The sequence below is a fragment of the Aspergillus chevalieri genome, chromosome 1, assembly GCF_016861735.1.
Source record: "Aspergillus chevalieri M1 DNA, chromosome 1, nearly complete sequence".
Taxonomy (NCBI): domain Eukaryota; kingdom Fungi; phylum Ascomycota; class Eurotiomycetes; order Eurotiales; family Aspergillaceae; genus Aspergillus; species Aspergillus chevalieri.
In genome coordinates, this window is record NC_057362.1 from 2076941 (window position 1) to 2099059 (window position 22119).

At 49.3% G+C, this 22119-nt stretch overlaps 9 protein-coding genes across 9 annotated transcripts; 6 read left to right on the plus strand and 3 right to left on the minus strand.

Annotated features, from left to right (window-relative positions):
- Window positions 1-652: 652 nt before the first annotated feature.
- Window positions 653-1338, plus strand: ACHE_10750S (uncharacterized protein; the record flags this gene model as incomplete). The annotated part of the gene is made up of 3 exons (XM_043282742.1): window positions 653-748; window positions 830-1130; window positions 1199-1338. 3 exons carry the CDS (start codon window positions 653-655, stop codon window positions 1336-1338), a joined length of 537 nt encoding a protein of 178 aa, XP_043131870.1.
- An 867-nt stretch (window positions 1339-2205) lies between these two features.
- On the plus strand, window positions 2206-3060 carry ACHE_10751S (alpha/beta hydrolase; the record flags this gene model as incomplete). The annotated part of the gene is made up of 2 exons (XM_043282753.1): window positions 2206-2664; window positions 2725-3060. 2 exons carry the CDS (start codon window positions 2206-2208, stop codon window positions 3058-3060), a joined length of 795 nt encoding a protein of 264 aa, XP_043131871.1.
- A 212-nt stretch (window positions 3061-3272) lies between these two features.
- On the plus strand, window positions 3273-5461 carry ACHE_10752S (Zn(II)2Cys6 transcription factor domain-containing protein; the record flags this gene model as incomplete). The annotated part of the gene is made up of 3 exons (XM_043282764.1): window positions 3273-4575; window positions 4627-4932; window positions 4980-5461. The coding sequence occupies 3 exons, from the start codon at window positions 3273-3275 to the stop codon at window positions 5459-5461; spliced, it is 2091 nt and encodes a 696-aa protein (XP_043131872.1).
- A 1292-nt stretch (window positions 5462-6753) lies between these two features.
- ACHE_10754S (uncharacterized protein) lies at window positions 6754-8085 on the plus strand (the record flags this gene model as incomplete). Its single annotated transcript, XM_043282775.1, has 1 exon — window positions 6754-8085. The coding sequence occupies one exon, from the start codon at window positions 6754-6756 to the stop codon at window positions 8083-8085; it is 1332 nt and encodes a 443-aa protein (XP_043131873.1).
- Window positions 8086-8188: 103 nt separating this feature from the next.
- On the minus strand, window positions 8189-9645 carry ACHE_10753A (uncharacterized protein; the record flags this gene model as incomplete). The annotated part of the gene is made up of 3 exons (XM_043282786.1): window positions 8189-9192; window positions 9239-9319; window positions 9366-9645. 3 exons carry the CDS (start codon window positions 9643-9645, stop codon window positions 8189-8191), a joined length of 1365 nt encoding a protein of 454 aa, XP_043131874.1.
- A 645-nt stretch (window positions 9646-10290) lies between these two features.
- On the minus strand, window positions 10291-10847 carry ACHE_10755A (uncharacterized protein; the record flags this gene model as incomplete). The annotated part of the gene is made up of 2 exons (XM_043282797.1): window positions 10291-10739; window positions 10823-10847. The coding sequence occupies 2 exons, from the start codon at window positions 10845-10847 to the stop codon at window positions 10291-10293; spliced, it is 474 nt and encodes a 157-aa protein (XP_043131875.1).
- Window positions 10848-11805: 958 nt separating this feature from the next.
- RAM1 (CAAX farnesyltransferase subunit beta RAM1) lies at window positions 11806-13709 on the minus strand (the record flags this gene model as incomplete). The annotated part of the gene is made up of 7 exons (XM_043282808.1): window positions 11806-12094; window positions 12149-12421; window positions 12484-12601; window positions 12658-12785; window positions 12844-12918; window positions 12987-13142; window positions 13207-13709. 7 exons carry the CDS (start codon window positions 13707-13709, stop codon window positions 11806-11808), a joined length of 1542 nt encoding a protein of 513 aa, XP_043131876.1.
- Window positions 13710-15813: 2104 nt separating this feature from the next.
- On the plus strand, window positions 15814-18393 carry ACHE_10757S (Zn(II)2Cys6 transcription factor domain-containing protein; the record flags this gene model as incomplete). The annotated part of the gene is made up of 4 exons (XM_043282819.1): window positions 15814-17073; window positions 17132-17983; window positions 18034-18232; window positions 18290-18393. 4 exons carry the CDS (start codon window positions 15814-15816, stop codon window positions 18391-18393), a joined length of 2415 nt encoding a protein of 804 aa, XP_043131877.1.
- A 3029-nt stretch (window positions 18394-21422) lies between these two features.
- Window positions 21423-21939, plus strand: ACHE_10758S (uncharacterized protein; the record flags this gene model as incomplete). The annotated part of the gene is made up of 3 exons (XM_043282830.1): window positions 21423-21680; window positions 21743-21754; window positions 21823-21939. 3 exons carry the CDS (start codon window positions 21423-21425, stop codon window positions 21937-21939), a joined length of 387 nt encoding a protein of 128 aa, XP_043131878.1.
- Window positions 21940-22119: the final 180 nt, after the last annotated feature.

Sequence of the window (22119 nt, forward strand, 5' to 3'; positions counted from 1 at the left end):
GACCGGGTTGTGTCATGTCCCCTTTCGTGGCCGTTCCTGTTTCTGCGTCTGCGCCTGCGGGTGAGATTGAGATGAAATGTACGATGGTATGTTTGCCGTCGTGGTACTTTCTGCTCGGTTTTATACGCAGATGATCAGATCCTGAAGGGGAGGGAAAAAAAGCAATACTATGACGACAGGCCAGGCCAGCAGCAGGCCAGCAGAATAACAAACGTATTGTTTGATACAATGTCACTTCAATCTGACTCCAGTGGTCACTCGGGTATATATGCATCCATCCTGCTCTACTAGCAAACAACCCATATACCTCCCGGACAATTGTCACGGACAACAACGTCTCGCTACACAAGCCAGCAGATAAGTCCAACGGTCCTGCATACCCATCCCGTGCCATGCCATTGTTCACATCGCCGCGGATAGCGGTGCCAAAACACAACCAGAGTCGTGAATCAAACGGTCGTACAACCTTGCTACCCGGGTTCGTCAGGAGAGGGTGGGATAGGTTAACGTAGGGCAGGGGTTGTTGGCGTGGCTATTTATTTCCTGCGTTTCGCTCTTGGGTTTCTCTGGTTGCCTTCGTTTGTCTATTTGACTTCTTTTGGTTTGCTTGTGTTTTGGCCGTCTGATATACTTGTTTGTAATTATCGTCAAGATGGCTGTGGGACCACGAGTCAACAAGGAAGAGTTCATGCGCGCTTTAGGCCTAACTACCTCTTCTCAAGATGAACAGTTCTATCGAGCCATGCGGGTACTCCCCCCTCACCCTCCCTTCCCCATACACCTACTGCCCCCCACCCACCCCAATCTCTAACCAGATCCGCAAAAAAAGGACGAAGCAATCCAAATCTACAACCGCATGAACCAAGACCGCAGCAACCTCCTCGACTCCCTCCGCGATGACCCCCGCACCCAACCCCCCTTCTACTGGCACCACATCCGCCCCGAGTGCCAGCGCTGGGGCATCCTGGAGATCTGGCGGACGGCGTCGTCGTACACGAGGCCGTATTTCGACCGTGGCTCGACGAGCGGCGAGTACGGGCCGAATTGGGTTGCGGGGTGGTTGTTGTATAGTGTGTTTCGGTCGAGAGATGAGAGGAATAATCGGAATCGGAGGAGGGGGAATGAGGCCGGTATGTTGCTCCTGTTATTGGACCCTGGGGAGGGGGAAGGTTGGGGAAAGGATGCTGATGGTGACTAGCACGGAAACAGGTGGACTTATCGCATCAGTTGCAGCAAAATCAACAGCAGCAGCAGCATGGACATGGACATGGACATGGGCAGCAGGAGCAGGGTACGAAAGGGTACTATGACCCCGTGCGGAATGGGACGGTGAATTGACTGGTGGGAAAGACTTGGCTTGGACAACTGTAATGGATTAGATGACTCAATAAATAACTGTTTTGTTTCTCCCGTAGTACTGGTTGTCTCACGTCCTGGCAAACAAAGACGTACAGGAATCACATGATGGGTTAGTTAGGTTGGTAATAAGGGTCTACACTAGCTTGTATACTGGCTTCCTCTTCTCTTCATCATCTATCTTTCTACTGTCTTACCTACTGCTCATACCATCCTCATCACCCGCATCTCTGGCTCCACCATGATTAACTCATAGCGTAAAGCACAAATACGACAAGGCTACCCACACTTCGTCATCGAAGACGTCTGCAAAATCGACTCTATCGAAGGAGTCCGTCGCGACTTCGACCTAGCATCAACCAAGGAAAAAAAAAAAAAAAAACTATGCTGTGGAAGGGGATGGGGATGGGGATGTTGTGGTGCGGTAATTGCTTGAGCAAGGCGCCAATCCTTATCGGAGGGTTTTTATAATGGAGCCGATGCTTTTGATAGAGCGACAGGTAATCACGCAGTTCTGCGAGTTTTGGGGGAGTTGAAGGTGAGTCGAGGGTTGTCCGATGGTAGGGCAGGGGGAGAGGTAAAGCTACGGTGCCGCAGGGGAGGAAAGGTATCGCTAGGGTCAACTGATGTTACTGCAGGTATAAAGTGGATCGCGAAATATGTAATGATTTACTTTTCTGGCATTTCTGTGGTGTAGATATGGAACCCTCAATAGATAGGTTCCATCGGATCCGATGAAGCCAAGCTGCGGAACCGACGGGCCATATAAAGTATCTACATATCCACACTATTTTCTCGATTTTCTTGAGTACCATTCCCATTATCTCTCCTTATTTTCCCTTCAAAAAAATGTCCAATCCAGCAATTATAATCATCCCCGGCGCCTGGCACACCCCCCGCCACTACGCGCGCCTCATCACCCACCTCTCCAACCACAACTACTCCGCTACGGCCGTAGCCCTCCCTTCCGTGAACTCCAGTCCACCCCTTCCAACCTGGGAAGAGGATGCGCATGCCGTACGTCACGCCATCACGGAGAGACTCGATCTCGGGCAAGACGTTATCGCCGTCGCGCACTCATTCGGCGGAGTCGCCATGTCCGAGGCCGTCAAGGGCCTGGGCAAGGAAGAACGCCAGAAGCAAGGCTATGCTACCGGTGTCCTGCGCCTGGTTTATATGTGCGCTATGGCGCTGCCAAAGGGCCAGACGCATGTTGGGCAGATGAGACCCGTCACGCCAGAAGAGGAAGAGCGGGAGAAGAAACAGAAGGAGTATGCGGAGAAGAACGGGGGGATGCAATTCACTGATGTACTACCCCATCCTTTCCTTTTCTCCACATTTCAAACATGCAATACCTAACCGCTACAGGACGGCGCAATCCTCCTCCCCAAACACGCCATCCGTGATGTCCTTTACAACCGCTGCGACCCAGCTGACGTAGACGAGGCATTGACTCATCTAGGTTCATTCCCACCAGGTCCATTAACTGTGCCCACCACGTACACGGCCTATCATGAGATCCCTAGTACGTATATTGTCTGCGAGAACGACAATGCATTGCCGCTGTCTGTGCAGGAACGGATGATTGCGCAGGGGGAGGGTGTTTTTCATGTGGAAAGGTGTCAGGAGGGACATTCACCTTTTTTGAGTAATCCAGAGTTTGTAGTGGGGTGCCTGAGGAGGGCTGCTGGAGAGGGTGCTTGATCGTTGTTCTTCATAAGAGGTGTGTAAAATAGTTATGTTTATGCACAGATGAATCAGAATTTGTGCACACATTGCGGTATATGCCTCAGGCACTATCGACTTCCTTCCAGAAAACTATTCAAACTAGTCATGTCACTCGTATATTCGGTCATTCTATTTAATTTTTTTTTTCTTCTAGATTTTTTCACTGCCTTTATAACCATCCTCCACAAATGCTGCCACAGCGCCGCCAAAACTCAAGCTGCGACCCATGTCGACGCTCTAAGCGACGCTGCTTCTTTTCGTCACCCCGAATTGGAGACACAGATATAGCCTGTACCCATTGCGAGCGCCTAGGACATGATTGCACGTTTGAATTTGTCGATTCTCAAGCACAGAAGAAACGGTCTAAGCGTGCTCGTACACGGCAGAGCACCTCAGAAAGCGCAGCTGAGGCATCCCCTGGCCTCGCCAGTGGCGACTTTCAAGCGGACGCTGTGGCTGGCCATGACGTCCTGGCATCATGGCTAGATTTTGATTATCTCGAAGGGTATAGTGAGTGCTTAGATCTACCGAATTTTCTTGCACCTGATGCTGTAACAACAATCGAAACTTCTAAGAACCGGCTTTGTGTACGGCCAAATCTGCAATATCTCATTGGCAGTTCATTGGATAGCCCCATCCGCCTGCTGAACTCGAAATTGGATGCCACTATCCTTGATGTGCGTCTCGCACGAATCCATGACATGATTGTCACGGGCTGTGCGTCTAGATTTGCGGATTATGATTGCAATCTATATGCAACAGCCTGTCGCTACCAATTGGAGGACGGAAACTCAACCTCACAAGAACAGAATCTGCTTTCGAGCAGTTTATCACCCCAATCACAAGCCTTAGCATCAGCCTTAACATCACAGACGGATGCCTCTCCAATGGGCCCTGGACTGCCCCCGAGAGATCCCGGCTGCATGATGACGGTGCTGGGTACCGTCCGTTTCCTGGATCATTTCAGCTATCTATATGGTAACCGACTGACTAAAGCGGCACGGAGACAGTCAGATGCTGTGCTGAAAGCGGTACTTCGGGCATGCTCACTCCAGTGGCTGTCCACAACCGATACTCTATTCCCCGACAGCTTTGATGAAAATCAGACAGCACGCGACCCACTCGAAAATGCATTCCATGATGCCTGGTTCCAAGCGCAAACACTCCTTCAAAACGCGCAGTCAGCTCGCTCGTTCAGAGTTGTATATGCAACCCTTCTCTTTGACGGTATTGCTATTCCAACCAAAGCTCACGGGGCAATTGAGTCTGTCGTGACGCATGAATTTCTTGATGCGGGTCTGCAAAAGCTCATATCTCTTGATACACTTGTCAAGAAATATTGTGCTACTCTTGGATCACGTTCCGTATATAGTGCTCTCTTAGAAGCGAGCCTGAGTGTGGTGCGATGGGGCGGATACATCCGTGATATCGGAGCAGCGCTTACAACGGATCACCATTGTAAATTACCGGGCATTTTGAGCCATGCAAAAGGTATGCTATATCTGTCTTTTGATAGGGAAATTTTGACTGAACAAAGTCAAGGTCATACAGCATCTCCTAGTTGCGGGCCAATATTGGTCTCGTTCGATGACCAGGATCTTCATCCAGATATAGATAACAGCGTTCCAAGCATATGCCAAAAAGCTGTTGCAGAGGCGTTCTGCGTCTGGAGACAAATAGTTGAAGTCAAAGGTTCCGTCTCTCGCCACGCTCAACGTGAGAGTCGCGTCGAAGCTATAGCCTCGACTGTGACAGCAGTTGGCAAGTTTAATCAACTGTTTCGTCCTTTCATGAAAACCTGTATAGACAACCTTGAGCGTCTTTCCGTACGGTCCAGAACATCTGCTGGTATGTTGTATAGCATACGGATCTGACCCGATACTAATGCCAACCAGTTTCTATCACACTGTACTGGGATCTTAGTATCCTTATTCTAGCCGATTCGTTGGGAGATTACGATTCTCCCACTGACCCACATGTAACCTCAACCATACGCAGCTACCAAGAAGAAGCAGTCTCTTCAGTTTCCCGAACAGTCGAGCGTGTACTCTCACTACCTACCGAGGAGCTTTTCAATGTCGAAAACGGCCTCAGTGCCGAAGTCCCAATTCTCGCTTACCATATTACTCCCAGCTTGACGGCAACCACCTTCCAGAAGACCATTGAGAATATAGTCTCCTTGCATTCTTACCAGGAGAATGCAAATCAAGGCGTTGACAGCATCTGGCACCGGCAGATTGATATCGTCATGAAAGGTCTCTGCTCACTGGACGTGATTGTTGGCGGATCGCAAGTCGCAAGTGCGGCTATTCAATCGTTGATGCGACAGCATGGGGATATCCTGTCCGAGTGTTGGACTTCTGATTTTAGCACGTAATAGTATCTGAGCCTGGAACGATTTACCAGCCCATGTTTTCTTGCTTCCTGATTGCGACGACGTGTTTTGCGGCAGAGGAGCTCAACGGTGGCATGTGAGGGAAAAGAGCCGTCTTTGACGGCCCTTTCATCCATCTGGTACTCGATCTCACTGACCTGCTCAAGGACTTTCACCAAGATGGGGATGGCAGAGTGAAGGAAATGACGGTGCCAGGGGCAACCAAGTTCTTCCTAAACCAGGCGCGTGTAGATGACATTTGTGAATGTTAGGTTGAGAAATAGCAAGACACCAAGGACCCAGAAGGATATGAAGTATAGAGGCTGTGTCTTGGAAGAAGAAAGGAGAACTGGTTGTGAAGCATGATAAGATCATCATCATTATGTACAGATCAAAACCAGAAAATGTCTCACGGCTTAGGCAGGCCTTCATGGCATCGAAGGTCTTTTATTACTTTTTACTTTTGACCAAATCTTCGGGTTCATCTTATGCCAGACGCCAATGGTCAGATCTTAAAGAGAGTTAGACTTCGCTAATCCTTTTGTCATAAACACACCCTCCCGCCCAAGATGTGGTAGATGCGGAGGAAGCTTCAGTTTCTGTCGATGAAGAATGAGCACCCACCTCTGAAAGATTATAATAGGGACCAGGTTGCGTTTTCGAACTCGGTTAAGTTTTTTTCAACATCTCACTCAACTGCAATGCTTCACCTGATGCGCCCGCCGAGAGCCTCATTACATCTGGTCATAAGTTCACGCATGAAGAGCAGATCCTGGAAGGCGCAGATACGTGAGGAATATTGATGGTCTGGGTCCGTTTTGGGATGTGCGCAGCGGAACCCTAAGGTTGGCATGTCGATCCGTGGCCTCGTTTTGTAGTTTTTATCCAGGCATAACTGCCCAATGCCAATTGACCAAGTCATTAATGAAAAAAAACGGCGCGGGTTATGAGGGAAAAACTAAAGAAATTAGTCACTATTAGTGTAAGTAGATCACTACCGGGTTCACGGCCAATGACAGCGGAAATAGCCGTACTTTTGGCACTGCGCCGCAAAATGAAGCCTCTTTAGTACGAGAACCGGGTGGAGCCCTGTCATATAGCAACAAATGAAAAGAGGAAAACTGTAGTCTTCAATTTAGTTGCATGAACTTCTGGAGTTCTTGAAATTAGAGATGCATCAACCCCGCCTGATCCCTGTCATGCTGCGTAATCGGAGCCATTGTGTGGACATACAAAGGCAGACGAATTAACCCCTCAATGAACACAAACCAAAACTTTGAAAAAGCATCGCGATCATGGGTTCAATCGCCACTGACAACGCGCCATACCGGCCCACGCCAGCAGACATCACCATCAACAACCACAATGCCGAAGACCCATCCAAAATCCTCTTCAAAAACGCCCGCATCCTCGACTCGACCGGCCAACCCCCCTACAATGGCAACGTCCTGATCGAAAACGAACGCATCGTCGCCGTAGGCGAGTCCATCGATACCACAACCGCCCGCGGCGCCTTAATTATCGACGGCGAGGGCAAGAAAACACTAATGTCCGGCCTGATGGACGCGCACACACACCTGAGCTGGAACAACGCCGCCGACCTCGACGGCCTCACCAGCCTCAAGCTCGAAGAGCACGTCCTGCATACAGCGCACTCTGCAAAGACTTTCCTCGACTGCGGATATACCATGTGTTTCGGGGCCGCGGCCGCGCAGCCCCGTCTCGACGTCGCGATCAAGGGCGCTATTAAGTCCGGTTTGATTCCGGGCCCGAGGACGCTTGCGAATACGCCTGAGATTACGACGACGGGGGGCGCGATTGTGCCTAGTATCTCGCGCTATGCGGATGGGCCGGAGCAGATGCGGGAGCGGGTGAGGGAGTTTATTGAGCTCGGGGCGGATAATATCAAGCTTAGCATGAGTGGAGATGATATTCATCCAACGATGCCGAGTACGGAGACGTATTTCTCGCTTGAGGAGACGCAGGCTGCTGTGGATGAGGCGCATTCGCAGGGTAAGCGTGTATGCGCACATGCGAGAAGTGCTGATTCCGTCAAGTTCGCTGTCCAGGCTGGGGTTGATGTGATCTACCATGCCAGTTTCATTGACGATGAGGGAATGAGTATGCTTGAGGCGGTGAAGGATCGCGTATGGGTTGCGCCGGCGCTTAACTTCTTTTATACGACTTGCACCGGCGAAGCCACGCCGTACGGTCTGACGGCTGAAGCGGCCGAGAAGAAGGGTATCAAGTTCGAAGTGGACACTGCGTGCAAAGCCATGCAGGAGATGCGGAAACGGGGCATTCGTGTCATGCCTGGTGGTGACTATGGGTTTGCATGGGCTCCTCACGGAACGTATGCGCGGGATTTGAAGCATATGGTGGACTTGTATGGGTACACGCCCATGGAGAGTATCGTTGCTGCCACTGCTTGGGGTGGCGAGATGATGGGGTATCCGAAGGAATTGGGCAAGGTGGCTCCTGGGTTTTATGCGGATGTCATTCTGGTCGATGGAGATCCTTTGGCTGATCTCGAGGTTCTTCAAGATCAGAAAAAGTTGCATGCGATTGTTATCAATGGGCATATTCATAAGCGTGTTGTGCCTCCGCAGGCTGTTTATGTTGAGTAGTTCCCTATACTTAGTTCGGAAACCAAAGTTTGTATAACATTCATATACACATGGTGGTATAAGCAGAACCAATAATACACACATAATACAGGGATAGTACCTATTAATCATCAGTATCTCGATCATCATCATCTTTCTTCTGCTGCTTCCCATTCTTCTCACGCCTCTCCTTCTTCAACGCATTCGTCACCCTTTCGTCCTGCTCATCCTGAATCTCATCCCAATCCGCATCATACTCTGCCGCAATACTCTTGATCTCCTTCCTCAGCGCATTCCCCTCATCAATCAAGAACTCCCATGCACGCAAGTCCACACCCTTCGCCTGATACAGCTTCTTTTGTCGCGCACTGATGGTAAAGTCCAGCGCGGAGCGGTAGGAAATTTCTCGGTTGTGGTACAGGAACCAGAGATAGCCTCCCATTAGGGTGGATAAACTGGCTAGGTAGGTGACGGGCTCCATTGTGTCCCAACCAAGGTCCGTTTCGAAGGTTAATTTGTAGACAAGGTACCACCAGAAAGAAAGGATGCCAAAGCCGCCGACTGCAACGCGCTGGGCGCCGCGGTGGGCTGTGACATCGCAATCGTGCTTGATTTCTGCGATGCTCTGGATCCGGCCTGAAATCTTGCGCAGGCGCATGCGAAGGAAGTATGTCCGTTCGTCGAAAGACGGCACCGTCACACGGATATGACCCAAGCCAGCCGGTGCGCCTTCAATGCTCACGATGAATTCCTGCGCTCGTGCGGCATCCCGAATGAAATCCCCAATCTCAGTCGACTGTGACCACCTTACAAAGCGCCGTTCTTGGCCTTCCTCCGATCCACGCAGATAGCTGTATGTATCGTCTGAATCGTCTGGGCGGTCGCGGCGTTCAAGGACGGCATCGCTTTCCTCTCCGCCTAGCTTGCGGGCTTCCGTGTCCGTGTTTTCGTAAATGGCCTTCCTGGGTCGGATGGCGTCTTGTTCTAGCTGAAGAGCAATAAAGGAGACTGCTGGTGGTCGGTAGTGGCCGTTTTCACCGCGGATCTTGGGGACTTCGGATTGGATGAGGCGTTCGAGGTAAGAGAGTGGTTGTTGGGGGTGGATTAGGACGGCAATTGGTTCGATATCTGTTTCGTCAGCGTCTTGTTCCATATACCGAGGTTTATTGCCTACCTCGATGGTTAGGGTTGTGATCAATTGTCGTTAATGGCATCAAGAGCTTGAACAATCTCGACGGTGTTGTCAATAATTTTCCTACACTTGTTAACAACATCCCTATCAAGAATCAAGTACAACACACCCTTGTTCATCTCCTCCAACCTCCTCTTGTTGGTCACCTTGTCATTCTCAAGGTCCTTTCCTTCCCGAATCTCCAATCGCTCCAATGTATCATCTGCTGCTCGTAGCCTGGTGAGACTGAAAAGCCGTACCCCGTATGTCGCAATTGGGAACTGTGTGGACGGGATCCGTTGAGCAGACCAGACTGATTGAAACGGTCTGAAGGGCAATCGCGTTCCTGAGTTGCCTCGGAGTCGTAACGGGATGTGGACGGCGGGTATCGAGAGGCGGAGGGGGCGCATATTCAGACGATGTCACGGCAATTGCTCGTGTATTTAACAAAATAGGGTATGTTCTCCTGATGTGTGATTTAATAGCTTCAACCAGGGACAAAGTAACGAGCGTGATGGAGTCAAATCATGACTCTACGTATCGTGATGGCGGTGGTGATAATCCAATTCCAAGACAAATCAAATATCAACGATATATATATCGAACAGCTTCAAATTGAATAAATTGATCAGTAGAAAAAAACTGCATCATTCCGAGTTGCTTGCAAGTTTGGTGGTTGTTTCTGGTCTGGGGGATCGGTCTACGTCATAGGGGCTATGCAGGCAAACAGGACAAACACCAGTTGTTGTATGGTATGCCTTTGGGCAGAACCACTTCATTCCAGGTTTCTTTCAATGGTCTTATAATTAATAGAGTATTGAAGTAATAAGCTTGGGAGAGACAATGTATCCAACCCCTCTATGTCATGGTGTTCACATGATAAGACACAGAAAGTATATCCCACTTATCGAAACCAAATCACAGAAAAAACAGCAACAATGCCATGCCATGCTTGTCAAATCTATCAATTGGATATAGTCATAACTCATCAATCATAACCTCCCTTACAAACAAGTCATATAATCACCACTTCATCCCCAACATGTAAAAACAAATCACGGCGAAACCCCTCCACTCCCACTACTCGCACCACTTTCACTCCCAACCCTCCCCGCTCCTCCATACCCAGCATAAACCTCCCCAAACCCCCCATTATCCTCCCCATACTGAAACCGCCCCTTCCTCCCCGTCCCAATCGCAACGGGCACCCCTTGCACAACGCCCCCATGATCATGGCCCGCGGGGTACATGCCATCATTGACGGAGAAATTGCGACAGATAAGGTACGCGCGCATGGCGGCGTTTTCGCGGGCTAGGGGCTCGGATTCGCAGATCGTGTCGGTTTGGTATTCGCGGTTATTGACGCGAACGGTGCAGGTGTAGCCTGCGTTGCTGCTGGTGTTGGGGCCGGTGCTTGCGCCGGTGGGCGAGGGAGTCGTTGTTGTGGTTGTGGTTTTGTAGGAGGAGTAGAGAGGGTCGGGCCAGTGGCGGCGTTTGCAGAGGCCTGGTTTTTGACTTTGTTAGTCTTGGTTTGGAGTGGTTAGAGATGGGTTGGGTTAGGAGCTATGGTATGGTGGGGAGACGTACTGCTTAGGTAGAGGACGTAGTACATTGTGATTGGATTGGACTGGATTCAATGGCTCATGGACGTGCTTTTTCCGTAGAGTATGGAATCAGAAGTACAAAAGACATAGATTCTTAACTGTTTTATTGCTCAATTGAACGACAGTAAAGAGAGAAAGAAGTGTTGAGAAAACAAAACACCAACGTGGGGCGCATTTCCAAATCTCGACAACTACCAAGTATCAATAAGATAAACTATGCTTATTGCTCTGCTGGGAGCTTCTTTTGTTTTGTCAGTTGCAACGGCTATGTGATGTGCTGGCATCGCTCATGGCCATTCAAATCATGCCCCTCGGAGGTTTATCATTCTGCGGAGCCGAGCCCTTGACTCGTTGCCTCGTTGCCTTCAAAAAGAAAAACAAGCAGGCATGTTGTCGGTTGAAAATGAAATAGGCGGGTTTAAACTGTGGTCTATTTGAATAAATTTGGCTTATCTTTTTTCATCGCGTTTGCAATTACGCCGGATGAAGGTTGGGATTTAGATATTGACCGCTTGACTCGGGCTCGGTCTCGGACTTGAGTTTATTTTATTTTTGTCGGAGGGGCAGCGTAGAGGGGCATGACTCCGTACGGAGGACGGAGTACAGGTGACAAGAAATACTCTTCGTTTCGAGTAACAAAATGCGATGGCGATAACCAAAGTACAAGGAATCCCTGGTAAAAAACTGAAAACAAAGGGGGCGGCAAGCTCGAGTTCGTATCGTACTGGGGATATGCAGCGATGAGTTGTTCTGTGGAGATAAGCAATGGGATAAAAGATCCATGAGCATGACAGCTGTCGCCATCCTCCATGGCCCGGACGCATCATGATCTGTACGAGGCACGCTGTACACTGTGCGTATGAAGTAAGGGGGGAAGGGAAGGCTTCGAGGTCAATTCGCCAGATTTCCATTTTCTTCCGTCTTCCAAGCTATGTACGGATACTCCGTGAGGTATGATGGTATCGGCTATGCTATGGCAAAATCCAATGGCTCCTTCTCGTACCAAACTCGCATGTCTTCGGCCGCTTGGTGCGGGATGACATACAGCGGATGCGCCGGGTTCACTCGGTCTGCCTCTTCGAAGACACTTACGTCTGCGTCGTCGTTGACGTTGCTGGAGACGGGCGTATATTTCCAGGAAAACGCCGAAGCAAAGGTTTCCTTGGAAGTGGCGCTCGTGTCTGTATGGTAATGCCGATGCTGCGTCGTGCTCAGGCCTGTCAGCGTGTAGCAGGTGTGGTACGAATCGGGGTGTCTGTGCTTCCTCTTAGCAACTTTCCCACTAAGGTTAATCAATAGCTATGCTTACTTTCCGGGTTTATCCCGAAGTCCTCGCTTAGCTTGACAACAACTCAGGATATATCGCGTCAAACCTTCCCGGCTGTAAAGATTGCCAGAGGCCTTGTTCGGAGCAGCGGCTGGTTGCATACCGTCCAGGGCAGACTGGACCAATGGCCAGCAGCCGCCCACCCAGTGACTGTAGCACCCATCTACTAATTTGTTGGTCCGCCCCGCAAATCCTCCTTCGGGGGCGTATTGACGAGCGGAGAGCCAGGACAAAAGCAGGGGAACATCCATATACCTGAAAGATCCTTAGTACCCCCAGTGGCGATATGTATATATGCCCATTGATCTTCATCTTACCTTGGGATAACCTTTTCAGGCCGGTCCAGAATGCAAAGACACGCCAGAGCACAAAAAGCATAGGCTCCGTGCGCTTCCGTACCAGGACTGCCGGACATTCCTCCCTCGAATGTCTGGCCTGTAGGAAACCATCGTCAGCTCGGTTCACCATCGTGTGGGGATAAAGTTTCTCACATCTTGATAGATACTCCGGAAGGCCACTTGTAAACGTTTCTAGACCATATTGGCGAGCTGGTGCATCCGGAGGTAACTCAAGTGGCAGATCGAGTAATGAGATGATCACCATGGCACAATACGCGCCTCTGCAAGTTGTCAGCGAAACGCACCATGCAACAAATGATAGGCCCGAAAATCGCCTACCTCACATCCTCTTCGCCGTTCTCGCAGATTCTAAAGCCTCCATCTGGTTGTTTTAATCTGCCCAACCAGTTCCACCTGAAACAATTCACGTTAGAAACCCAGCACGACCTCCCCAAATCGGCTACAGGACAGGGACAACTCACATTCCCCTCCGATCAATCAGCCGATAGGCCTCTTCGCCCCCGACCATAGCCAGGGTGAGCACGGCAGCGTAACTCGAGGCACTATGAGACATCTGACCATGCCCCCCACCAAAACCCCCGGTGGGGTTCTGCATGGGTGTAAAAGTAGCAATTACCCTGTACAAGTCACGAAGTCAAAAAACAATATTTCCCGCTTATTAGGGATGATCATGATCCCTACCGTTGACGAAATTTACTGACATCCTCGCCAAGTAAGGATAACCCCGCCAAAGCCCAATAACACATCCAAGGACGACTGGCATCCAGTGCCACAAAGTCGTCTGGATATTCCTCCAGGGAATCGTACAGGAAACCAATATGGTCATCCCGTCTAAGTGCCGGTATCCCGTGCCGGCTAAAAGGCTCCCGTTGCGATTTTTGGATACCTTGCAGAAAGGGCAGACATTTCTCGACCGTCTGTTCTTGGAGCTCAGAGGTCTCTGTGGTAAGCGGGTCGTGGATCGCTGGAGGCTCAGCAAAGAGAGCTGGGACCCCCGGACGTACTGCCGTAGTCGTACTCATGATAATTTTTGTACTTGAGTTAGAAGCGATAGGGTTTGGAACTGCAGGAGGTGCAGGTGTGTTGCTTGTGGCTTGCAGGTTATTGCTGTTGGTGGTGGTTGGACGGTGGTTGGAAAAGCGGACTTTTCGACGCTGCTTGCCCGTGGCAGCGATGATGGGCATGGGCCTGGCAATATATCTAATGTTTTTGATTCTTTGTTCACTTGGATGAAATCATGGGTGTAAATAGATTGAATTTGGAGATTGCTTAATATTGTTCTCTGTTTGGATGGCCTGGGGATTGAACACAGATGGGCGGTGCCATTGTCTTGTTTGGTGGGGCAGGAGAGCCAACTGTGCAGTTGTCCCGCCGTCACTGTACGGAGTGCCATACAATATTCGAGTATGTATTGAGATGAACAACACAGTATCTGCGAATGACTCCATGCTATCTCTATCTCAATGGTTTGAATAGTCATGGTCGGAGTACAAAGTGTTATTGAGGTGCTTCGACCAAACGAGTAAGTGGGATGAAAGAATGGCTCTGGTCCCGTGATCTGCATCGATCAACCCATATCTTTTCCTGCGTGAATCGTCGCCATCACGAGCTTCCGACTACGACACCCGAGAGACACTATGTGCGGATTTCGTACACTCGCAAAGACATACTCTGCGGGCAATCGGGTAATGCATCCGCGAGAGAAACTAGTCTAGTTTAAAGTATCACGATTTGACCAGCCCACGCGATGGCTTGCGTCGATCCAAGTTGGCCCTATTTTTATCGGGCGAAGGTAACGGACGATTGACTGAATCTGGCGATTCAAAGGAAACTCTGCATCCCAACCATTCGGCCGTGTTTTTTTTTTTTTTTAACCCATTGCCTGCTCGCTAATATTCTACGGTATACGCACTCTCTTTCAACACAGAATGTATGGCTTGCACCGCTGGCGCGGCCGGCTGCAAGTCAACAACCGATACTGACATGTTTCATGCAGGCCGAACAGAGGGAAAGAGGGCTAAAAGGTGAATTAATTCTCGATCTACAAGACCCCTCACGGTCCTTCTTTAGTCGTATCATGTACGGTCGATATTGGCCGTTAATACATGATATGATCTGATCTATCATTATTATGACTTGGACCTACCGGGTTGAGTACCGGTTGAGATGCGGGCAAGGGATATGATCTCATCAATCGTCAGTCAGTGAGATCGAATATTTGGAGGTACTTGTACAGGTATCAGGGAGTGCATGCGTGTACAGTACTTGTACAGTTGTACAGGGTACGGAGTACATTTTGAAGCCTCATTCTAGGTATGCAAATGTTTTTTTTTTCAAGCATTTCCGAGGTTGAGTAAGATTGGTGACGATAGTTACGGGTAATGAATGGTATCGACCAGCACGGGTCACTAGCTGGTCCACCGCGGGGTCAGTCCGATGCCACGTATTGACGGTATTATTTCCACGGCCAGAGAGAGGATCTGGAGATCCACTGATCTTCTTTTCCGAGAATGTTCCAATGACAGGCCGGTATGTTCCAGGAGAGTAATGGTACCGATACAAGTACCAGGGGTATTGAACTATGGTCAGGTATCTGTACGCTGTACTCTGTACGTACAGAGTCATGGCAGTCGACAAATAATGGCAGAAATTCCCTACAGTACTGGATAGACTCTGATAGTCATGGGTCCAGCAGCGCCACCGTGGCATTAGTATGGCTGTATTTTATCGCAGTAATCCCATTACAGTAATTGACTCCCCCAACCAATCATCACCATGCTAGATGCCGGGATCCCCTAGCGTGACCCGCCCTCATGCTCACCGCTGTTTTGCCGGCGGTTCTTCCCCACCGCTCTGGACCGTGGAGAGAGACAGGCTGTAGGTGTATGTATCTCGCTCTCTTTCGCTTGTTCACCCCCATTAGTACTCTGCTTTCACTTCCTTTGCTGGCCAATTCTCTTCTTCTCTTTTATCAGTTTCTTTTGGGAACTGCTGGGCTTATTCTCTCTTATCGTCCCCGGATTATTTTTTTCTTTTCTTCGCGTCTCTTTCGTTGTTGGTTTCTTCCTCTTTTCCATTTGTTGTCTGTAGTCAGATTCCTTTTGTACAACCTGTGTCAAGGCTGATTTGATTTTTTATCTTCTTTTTTGTTTTTTCCTGTCGCTTTGCTGTTTTTCAATTCATCTCTTGTGAATGAATTGAATTCTCAATTGTGTCTCATTTGTTGACCGGCCTTTTTATCAACCAACACCACCGCCGCAATTCCTCTCCCGTACATAGTGTTGAACCATGTCGAATGTTGATATTTCCAGCGATGGCCTCATCGGGCTCGACTACGACTCGAGAGGTTATCTTCAGTCTCACTCCTGGCCTGTGGCCGTGGACCAACATTCTCACCACCACCACCATCATCTTGCTCATGCTCATCAACACCCGCACCACCATCACCACCACCACCACCACCACCACCAACCAGCTCGGATACAACGCGATATCTCGCCTCTGCAGGCTGCTACCACCACCGGTCATCCCTATGATCAGAGCATCGCTGCTCACGACCCGTTGATGGTCGACTGGCAATTCCAGCAATTCCCTTCTCACCTTCAATACTCTCCCCCGCCGCCACAGCAGGATGACCCTACCTCCGCTCCTCCGTTCACCACTGCCGCCGCCAGCTATGGGATGCCCATCCAGTCTTCTCCCCCCATGGACCTGATGCCTGCAGCTCCCCACGGCCAGATGAGCACAGGTTTACTGGACGGTTCCTATCTATCCCTGTCAGCCCCCGTCGATATGATGTTCCCTTACCAGGACCTTCAGCCTGATTTGATGGCTTTCCCTCAGACCCACGGTCTTCCGGACATGTCCCCTTATTCAGCACCGCCCAATGTGATTGACAGCAGCTCGCCTGCCGATACATACCTCGAAGTCCGGTCTCTGGGCAGTTCAAGCAGTGACAATGGCTGGAACACCATCGAGCGTCGTTCTATCGACTTCTCTTTCCCCGAGCAGGGCTTGTTCATCAACCCCAACCAGACGCTGCATGACAGGAGTCTCTCTGAGTCGTCGTACTCGGGATCCTACGGTAGCTGGGTTGACATCTCGAACCCCATCAACTCCCCCACCTCGGAGACCAACCTGGAGTCCCCTTTCATGCCCGTGAACCGTCGCGTGTCGTTCGACCACACCTCGCATGGTTCTCAATCGCCTACTGCTGTCAGTCCCGTGGCTATTGTGCGGCCCATTCCTGTACCAGGCAAGAAGTCGACGTCGCCGACGCGTTCAGCCGTGTCTCATAGGTCCACGGGGTCAACCTCATCGACTGCTTCCTCTTCTGTCTCTCCGACCACCCGGAAGCCGTCGCGGAAGAGTCCTATCGCTGCCAAGACAAACGACACCAAGGTTCGCAAGCAGTCGCAGAACGGGAAACCCGAAACCGAAAAGCGAGTGGGTAAGCGTAAGGGCCCTCTCAAGCCGGATCAAAGGAAACAGGCCAGTGAGATCCGGAAGCTGAGGGCTTGCTTGCGTTGCAAGTTCCTGAAGAAGACGGTAAGTTCCCTGGTTATAATGTACAAAGAAAGGGCCGAAGCTGATCAATGATGAATAGTGTGACAAAGGTGAGCCTTGTGCTGGTTGCCAGCCTTCGCATGCTCGTCTTTGGCAGGTGCCTTGCACTCGTATTGACATCAAGGAGATTGGATACTTCATGAAGGACTGGAAGGCGGACTACGAACGCCATATCTCGATGGGCTTCTCGGTGGGTAACATCAAGGGGTTTTCGGAACACGAACGGACTCTCTTCATCACCCACGGCTATGGTCAGATTCTCCCGATCAACGCTCGGGAGGTTTATGTGCGTGACGAGCAATGTTTCAGTATTGACTGGGTTGAGACGATGAACCGCGAACCGACCCAGTACGAGGTGGAGACGGCCAAACTGTCCGCTGGTATGGAGGGCATCTCACATGCTATGTTGTCCGACTACCTCGACCGCCACATCGATGGAAACGGCACCTTTGAGAAGTTTGTCGATGACTACTTCGAAGGTACACCATTCTTAACACAGATGCTCAAGACCGCCTTCCGCTACTACTACCGCACGAAGCTGCCTGTTATCCGGAAGGCTCTGAAGTTGATCGTCGCCTACAACCTGACTCTGCATGTCACCATGGTCGAGGGTCTGGGAGAGGAAGACGAATTCCTGGGCAAGATTCGGGACGGTTCGTCCAAGTTCAGCGGCAAGACTATGGCCCCGGTCATGATTAACTTCCAAATCAAGTGCGCGATGGCCAACATGTGGCGTGAATTGCAAAAGGACGTCTTGGAGGAGCTTTCTGCTCTGTACTCGAGTGTCTACGGCGGTGACAAGCTCAAGAACTGGCCGACCATCTTTATCTTGGCCTGCATTCTGTTGGCTGTGTGGGAAGAGATGCAATTCGACTCGCATTATCGCACACCGGTAAGTTTTCTTCTGCTGCTTTTTATCTACGCATCGGACTAATGATATAGGATGCTGCTTCCGTGGATAAATTCTGCAATGACATGGAGACAACACCAGTCGGTGTTATTGTCGGCTTGTTCCAAGCAATCTCGCAGAAGTTGCCCGCTTTCACGGACTGGGAGACCCAAAAACACCACCACCTGCTAGCCTCCAATCCCGATGTGTGCAGCACTATGACCGAAGTCCGGCAACATGTTACACAGCACGGTATGGCAAATGTCACTACGAGCTTCCTTGTGAGAAGGTCACTGACGTACCTTACAGAGAACTACCTGCGGAGCCGGAGTAGTAACTCGAAATTCGACCGCAGTGACTTTGACTGCTTATCGAATAAATTCATTTCGCGACTTGTTATCCGTGCCAATTGAGCGACAGAAAAAAGACTCCTTGTTTGATTTCGAGGTTGAAGGTTCATTTACGCGTGCTATATTTTTCTCGGATATATAACGGCTGCAAAGATTCAACGGCATGAAGCACGATACTACTACGAAGAACCTATATGAGATATGCCGACATTTTCATGATTATGAGACGTTACATAGCGAGCGCTATCATTCCTTTTTATTTCTTCATGCCTCCGTCTCAATGTTTCTTGATGAAACTTGGTCTTTCCTTTTCTTTTACTTCGGAAATGTCTTTCTTTACGAGTTTCTAGCCTTAAGCGATGATCATGATGTTATATGTTATTCATTATTTTTCTGTGTTATTTTGTTTCTTTTTATATTTTTTTATTACTTTGCCTTCTCAGTGGTATACGTTTTTTATTTTTTTATTTTTTTTGCCTCCGTATTTACATAGCGATGATGAGGATCACGAACGTTATGATGGATTTCCCAGTACATTTATGAAGACGAAGATGGAGTGATTGGCAGCAGGGAGGCGATGGTCCGAGTTGTCAACGTTTGGTTTATGCTTTATTTTCCATACATTTAGTCGATCTACTGAATATAGTCGTTTTGCATATAGTCTTTTAGTCTTTACAGTAGTATTATGGTCCGTACGACACTCTTATCCCCACAATTGGTACCCATTCAATGTTGATCAGGGATCAGGATTCAGGAGTCGAGCGAGTGAAGTGTGTCTCTATTTATAAAGAAGAGGCGAAGAGGCAGAGAACAATTGAACACCGCCATTTCGGGGATTTTCCAGAGCTGACGAGCTGTGCTCGTATCATGTACAATCAACCCTTTCGCCCCATACTTCATTGACTCGAGTACGTGTACGGAGTACAGACACCCCTAAATAGACTTTTAGATTTCAGATTTCAGAGCACGGATATCGAGCCTGCGTATCTGTACAAGGACGGAGTCACTATTCTGTACTCTGTACCATTACGGAATAGGGCAGACGTATCCTGCACAGACCGCTATTTTATCTGAACCACGTTTGGCAGGGAAGTGGTTCCGACTATTGAATTCCCACATGGTGTTCTAGTCTGTTTGCAGTATTGTGTCCGCTTCCTGGTGAGTTAATCGAGTATATACTGAGTATCTGACAGAGTACAGTATGTGCTCTGGCATACAGTAGTAGTTGAATAGGGTGGTGGATCTGGGCCACCGAGTCAAGTAGGTTGTGCTCCGTAGGAGGACCGAACCGGACCGGACCCACTGGACCGTTTGTATTCCTTTTTCCAGGGTTCGTTCTCTTTTTTTTCTCTTTTTCTTTGGTTGTTCGGTTGGGTCGGGTCCGGTGGCGTGCGTGGGGGTTGTTGGGTTGTATTATTGTAATATGGGTCAAGCTTGTGGGGTGTCTATGTAGTCCGTACTGTATGACTTGTACGCGGTACAGAAGTGGATATGGATATAGGGGATAGACGGAGATGGATGGAGATGGAGATGGAGAATCTGAAGAGCTTCTGGAGTTAACTCGGGATTCGGTATATGCGGGATGTGCCTGTTTTTTTTTTTTTTTTTTGCGCCCCTTTGATTGGTTTAGTGGGTGTCGTGCTTTGGTAGGGTTATCGTGGTGTTGTTTTTGAGATAAGCGAGGATAGCAAGTGCACTGATAGTACGAGGAGGGGTGGCCTGTATTGAACATGTTTTATGTGTCAGCAGCCCTAAGGAAATCGCATGGGCTGACTGCGCTACTGCAGACTCGGATGTTCAGAGATATTAATGTAGCTATCAACGCGTAACGTACAAAGGAACTACTGTTATGAGTCACATTGGAATTCGATTCATAGAGAGCACGCACAATATTAGAGAGATCTGAAGAGTCCCCAGTGACCATATGCATTCTGTACTACTTGAATTTGTGCAACGACATCTACAGAATCTCATAATCAGCAACGCTGATGTCTTTATAAACACCACAAAGTACAACGCTTTCTATATCTTATCTCTTCCACATCTGCAGGAACATTTGATGGAGTGAAATGCATGGTGTAACACAGGTCTCGGGTACCAGTGACACCGGCAAACGGCGAGGTAAAGGCGTTATATCTCGAGGATAGAAGCCGAGACAAGGCTCAGGGGCGAGTGAAATTACACGACAAATTCCTTGATTCCGTATCCGCAACGTATATCACAAAATATTGAAATTATTGTGCTACTTTCACATTATCACAAGTCACTGTTGGTCTGAAGAATGTGTGCTTGATTATAAGTAACCATGTTTGATTTGAGCAGTTAAGCTTATGTGGTACAGAATTAGTACGATTCATCGAGATGCGAATCTGAATGGAATTCCTCGAGTGCCGGCCGTCCGAAGGCATAGTATCAAACGAAGAGAACTAGAGTCTCGTTTCTAGCAACCGAATACAGTAGTATTACTTTCGAGCCAGGATCACATAGAAACTATAGACAAAGAGCTCTACAGGGGCCATGCCTGCATTGCTTGGGCTGTTGTCGTATTGCCCCTGCAGCATGTGTAACCTTGTTGATGCAAGTTATATTGCTGACGGTCAACCCAGAGTTATCACTGTACGTACCACACCTCCACCCGATCAATCCTTAATGCGAATTTGGAAGAGTATAGCGCATGATATATGCAGTTGCCAATGACGCCTTGAAGAGTTTACATTGTCTTCCTATATTCTATTTCTCAATGCTTGTTTGCGAAGTTGTTCAATCAGGATCTTCGGCTATACGTATCCATCAAGGTAGGACAAACACCGGGATGCCACGATCCAACGGTTGCGCCATATTGCTTGTACCCGATACAAAATATGATGATCGTCACTATATAGGGCAGAAAGATGAGTTCAGGGTAATCGAATATTTGATTTAGTACTACCTGCGCTGGACACCTAATAATCACATCCCAGTCTCTAATTTCCTAGAGAAGCTATATAAGCGTCCCAACCTCCCGGGTCGTTTCCCTCTCGTCAACTCAAACCACCACACTCGTTCAATCCATCCAACTATCGAGTCTCTCATTCCAACTTCATCATTTCAAAATGCACTTCCTCTCCATCTTCTTGACTCTCCTCCCTCTGGCCTACACCAGCCCCATCCCCTCCCGCTGCCTCGAACTCCAGCAGCTTGACCAGACCCTCACTACCCTCGCCGACATCGACCGAACCAACATGACCGAGCATGAAGTGAAGAAGCTCGGCGAGCTCTTGGTCGCTCAGCCTGCGATACACAGGGAGCTGGAGAAGTGCTTCAACGGCAACCGCCGTCGGGACTTTGAGGACATTCTTAGTGGCTTGGGGGTAAGTTGGCAAGAATTGTATACTGTGAAATCCGTATGGCATATGCTGACGTGGGGATATAGGAATCAGTGCATGTGGGTATTCGCTAGGTTTGCTTTGAGTATGGTTGATGGTTGCTAATCACATCCTTCGATGGATATAGGACATGTTGGTCGACGTCAACGTCGACCAAACTAATTTCATTGGCAACTATGGGGACTACAACCGCGAGGACAATGGCGACGATTCTGGGGACAACCTCAACGACAGCACTAGCTAGAAAGTGGGTTCGCGGTCATACAGCGAATGTGAAGGCGAGCCAGTCTAGGGCCGCTGATGTCCTGGCCTGGTTCAGTACTGAGGTCGGATTTCGATGCGCTATAGCGAAGATGGAGTCCCTAATTAGACTGTTTGTGGTCTTATTATACCACTTCGGATACTCTTCAGTTAATATTATTTG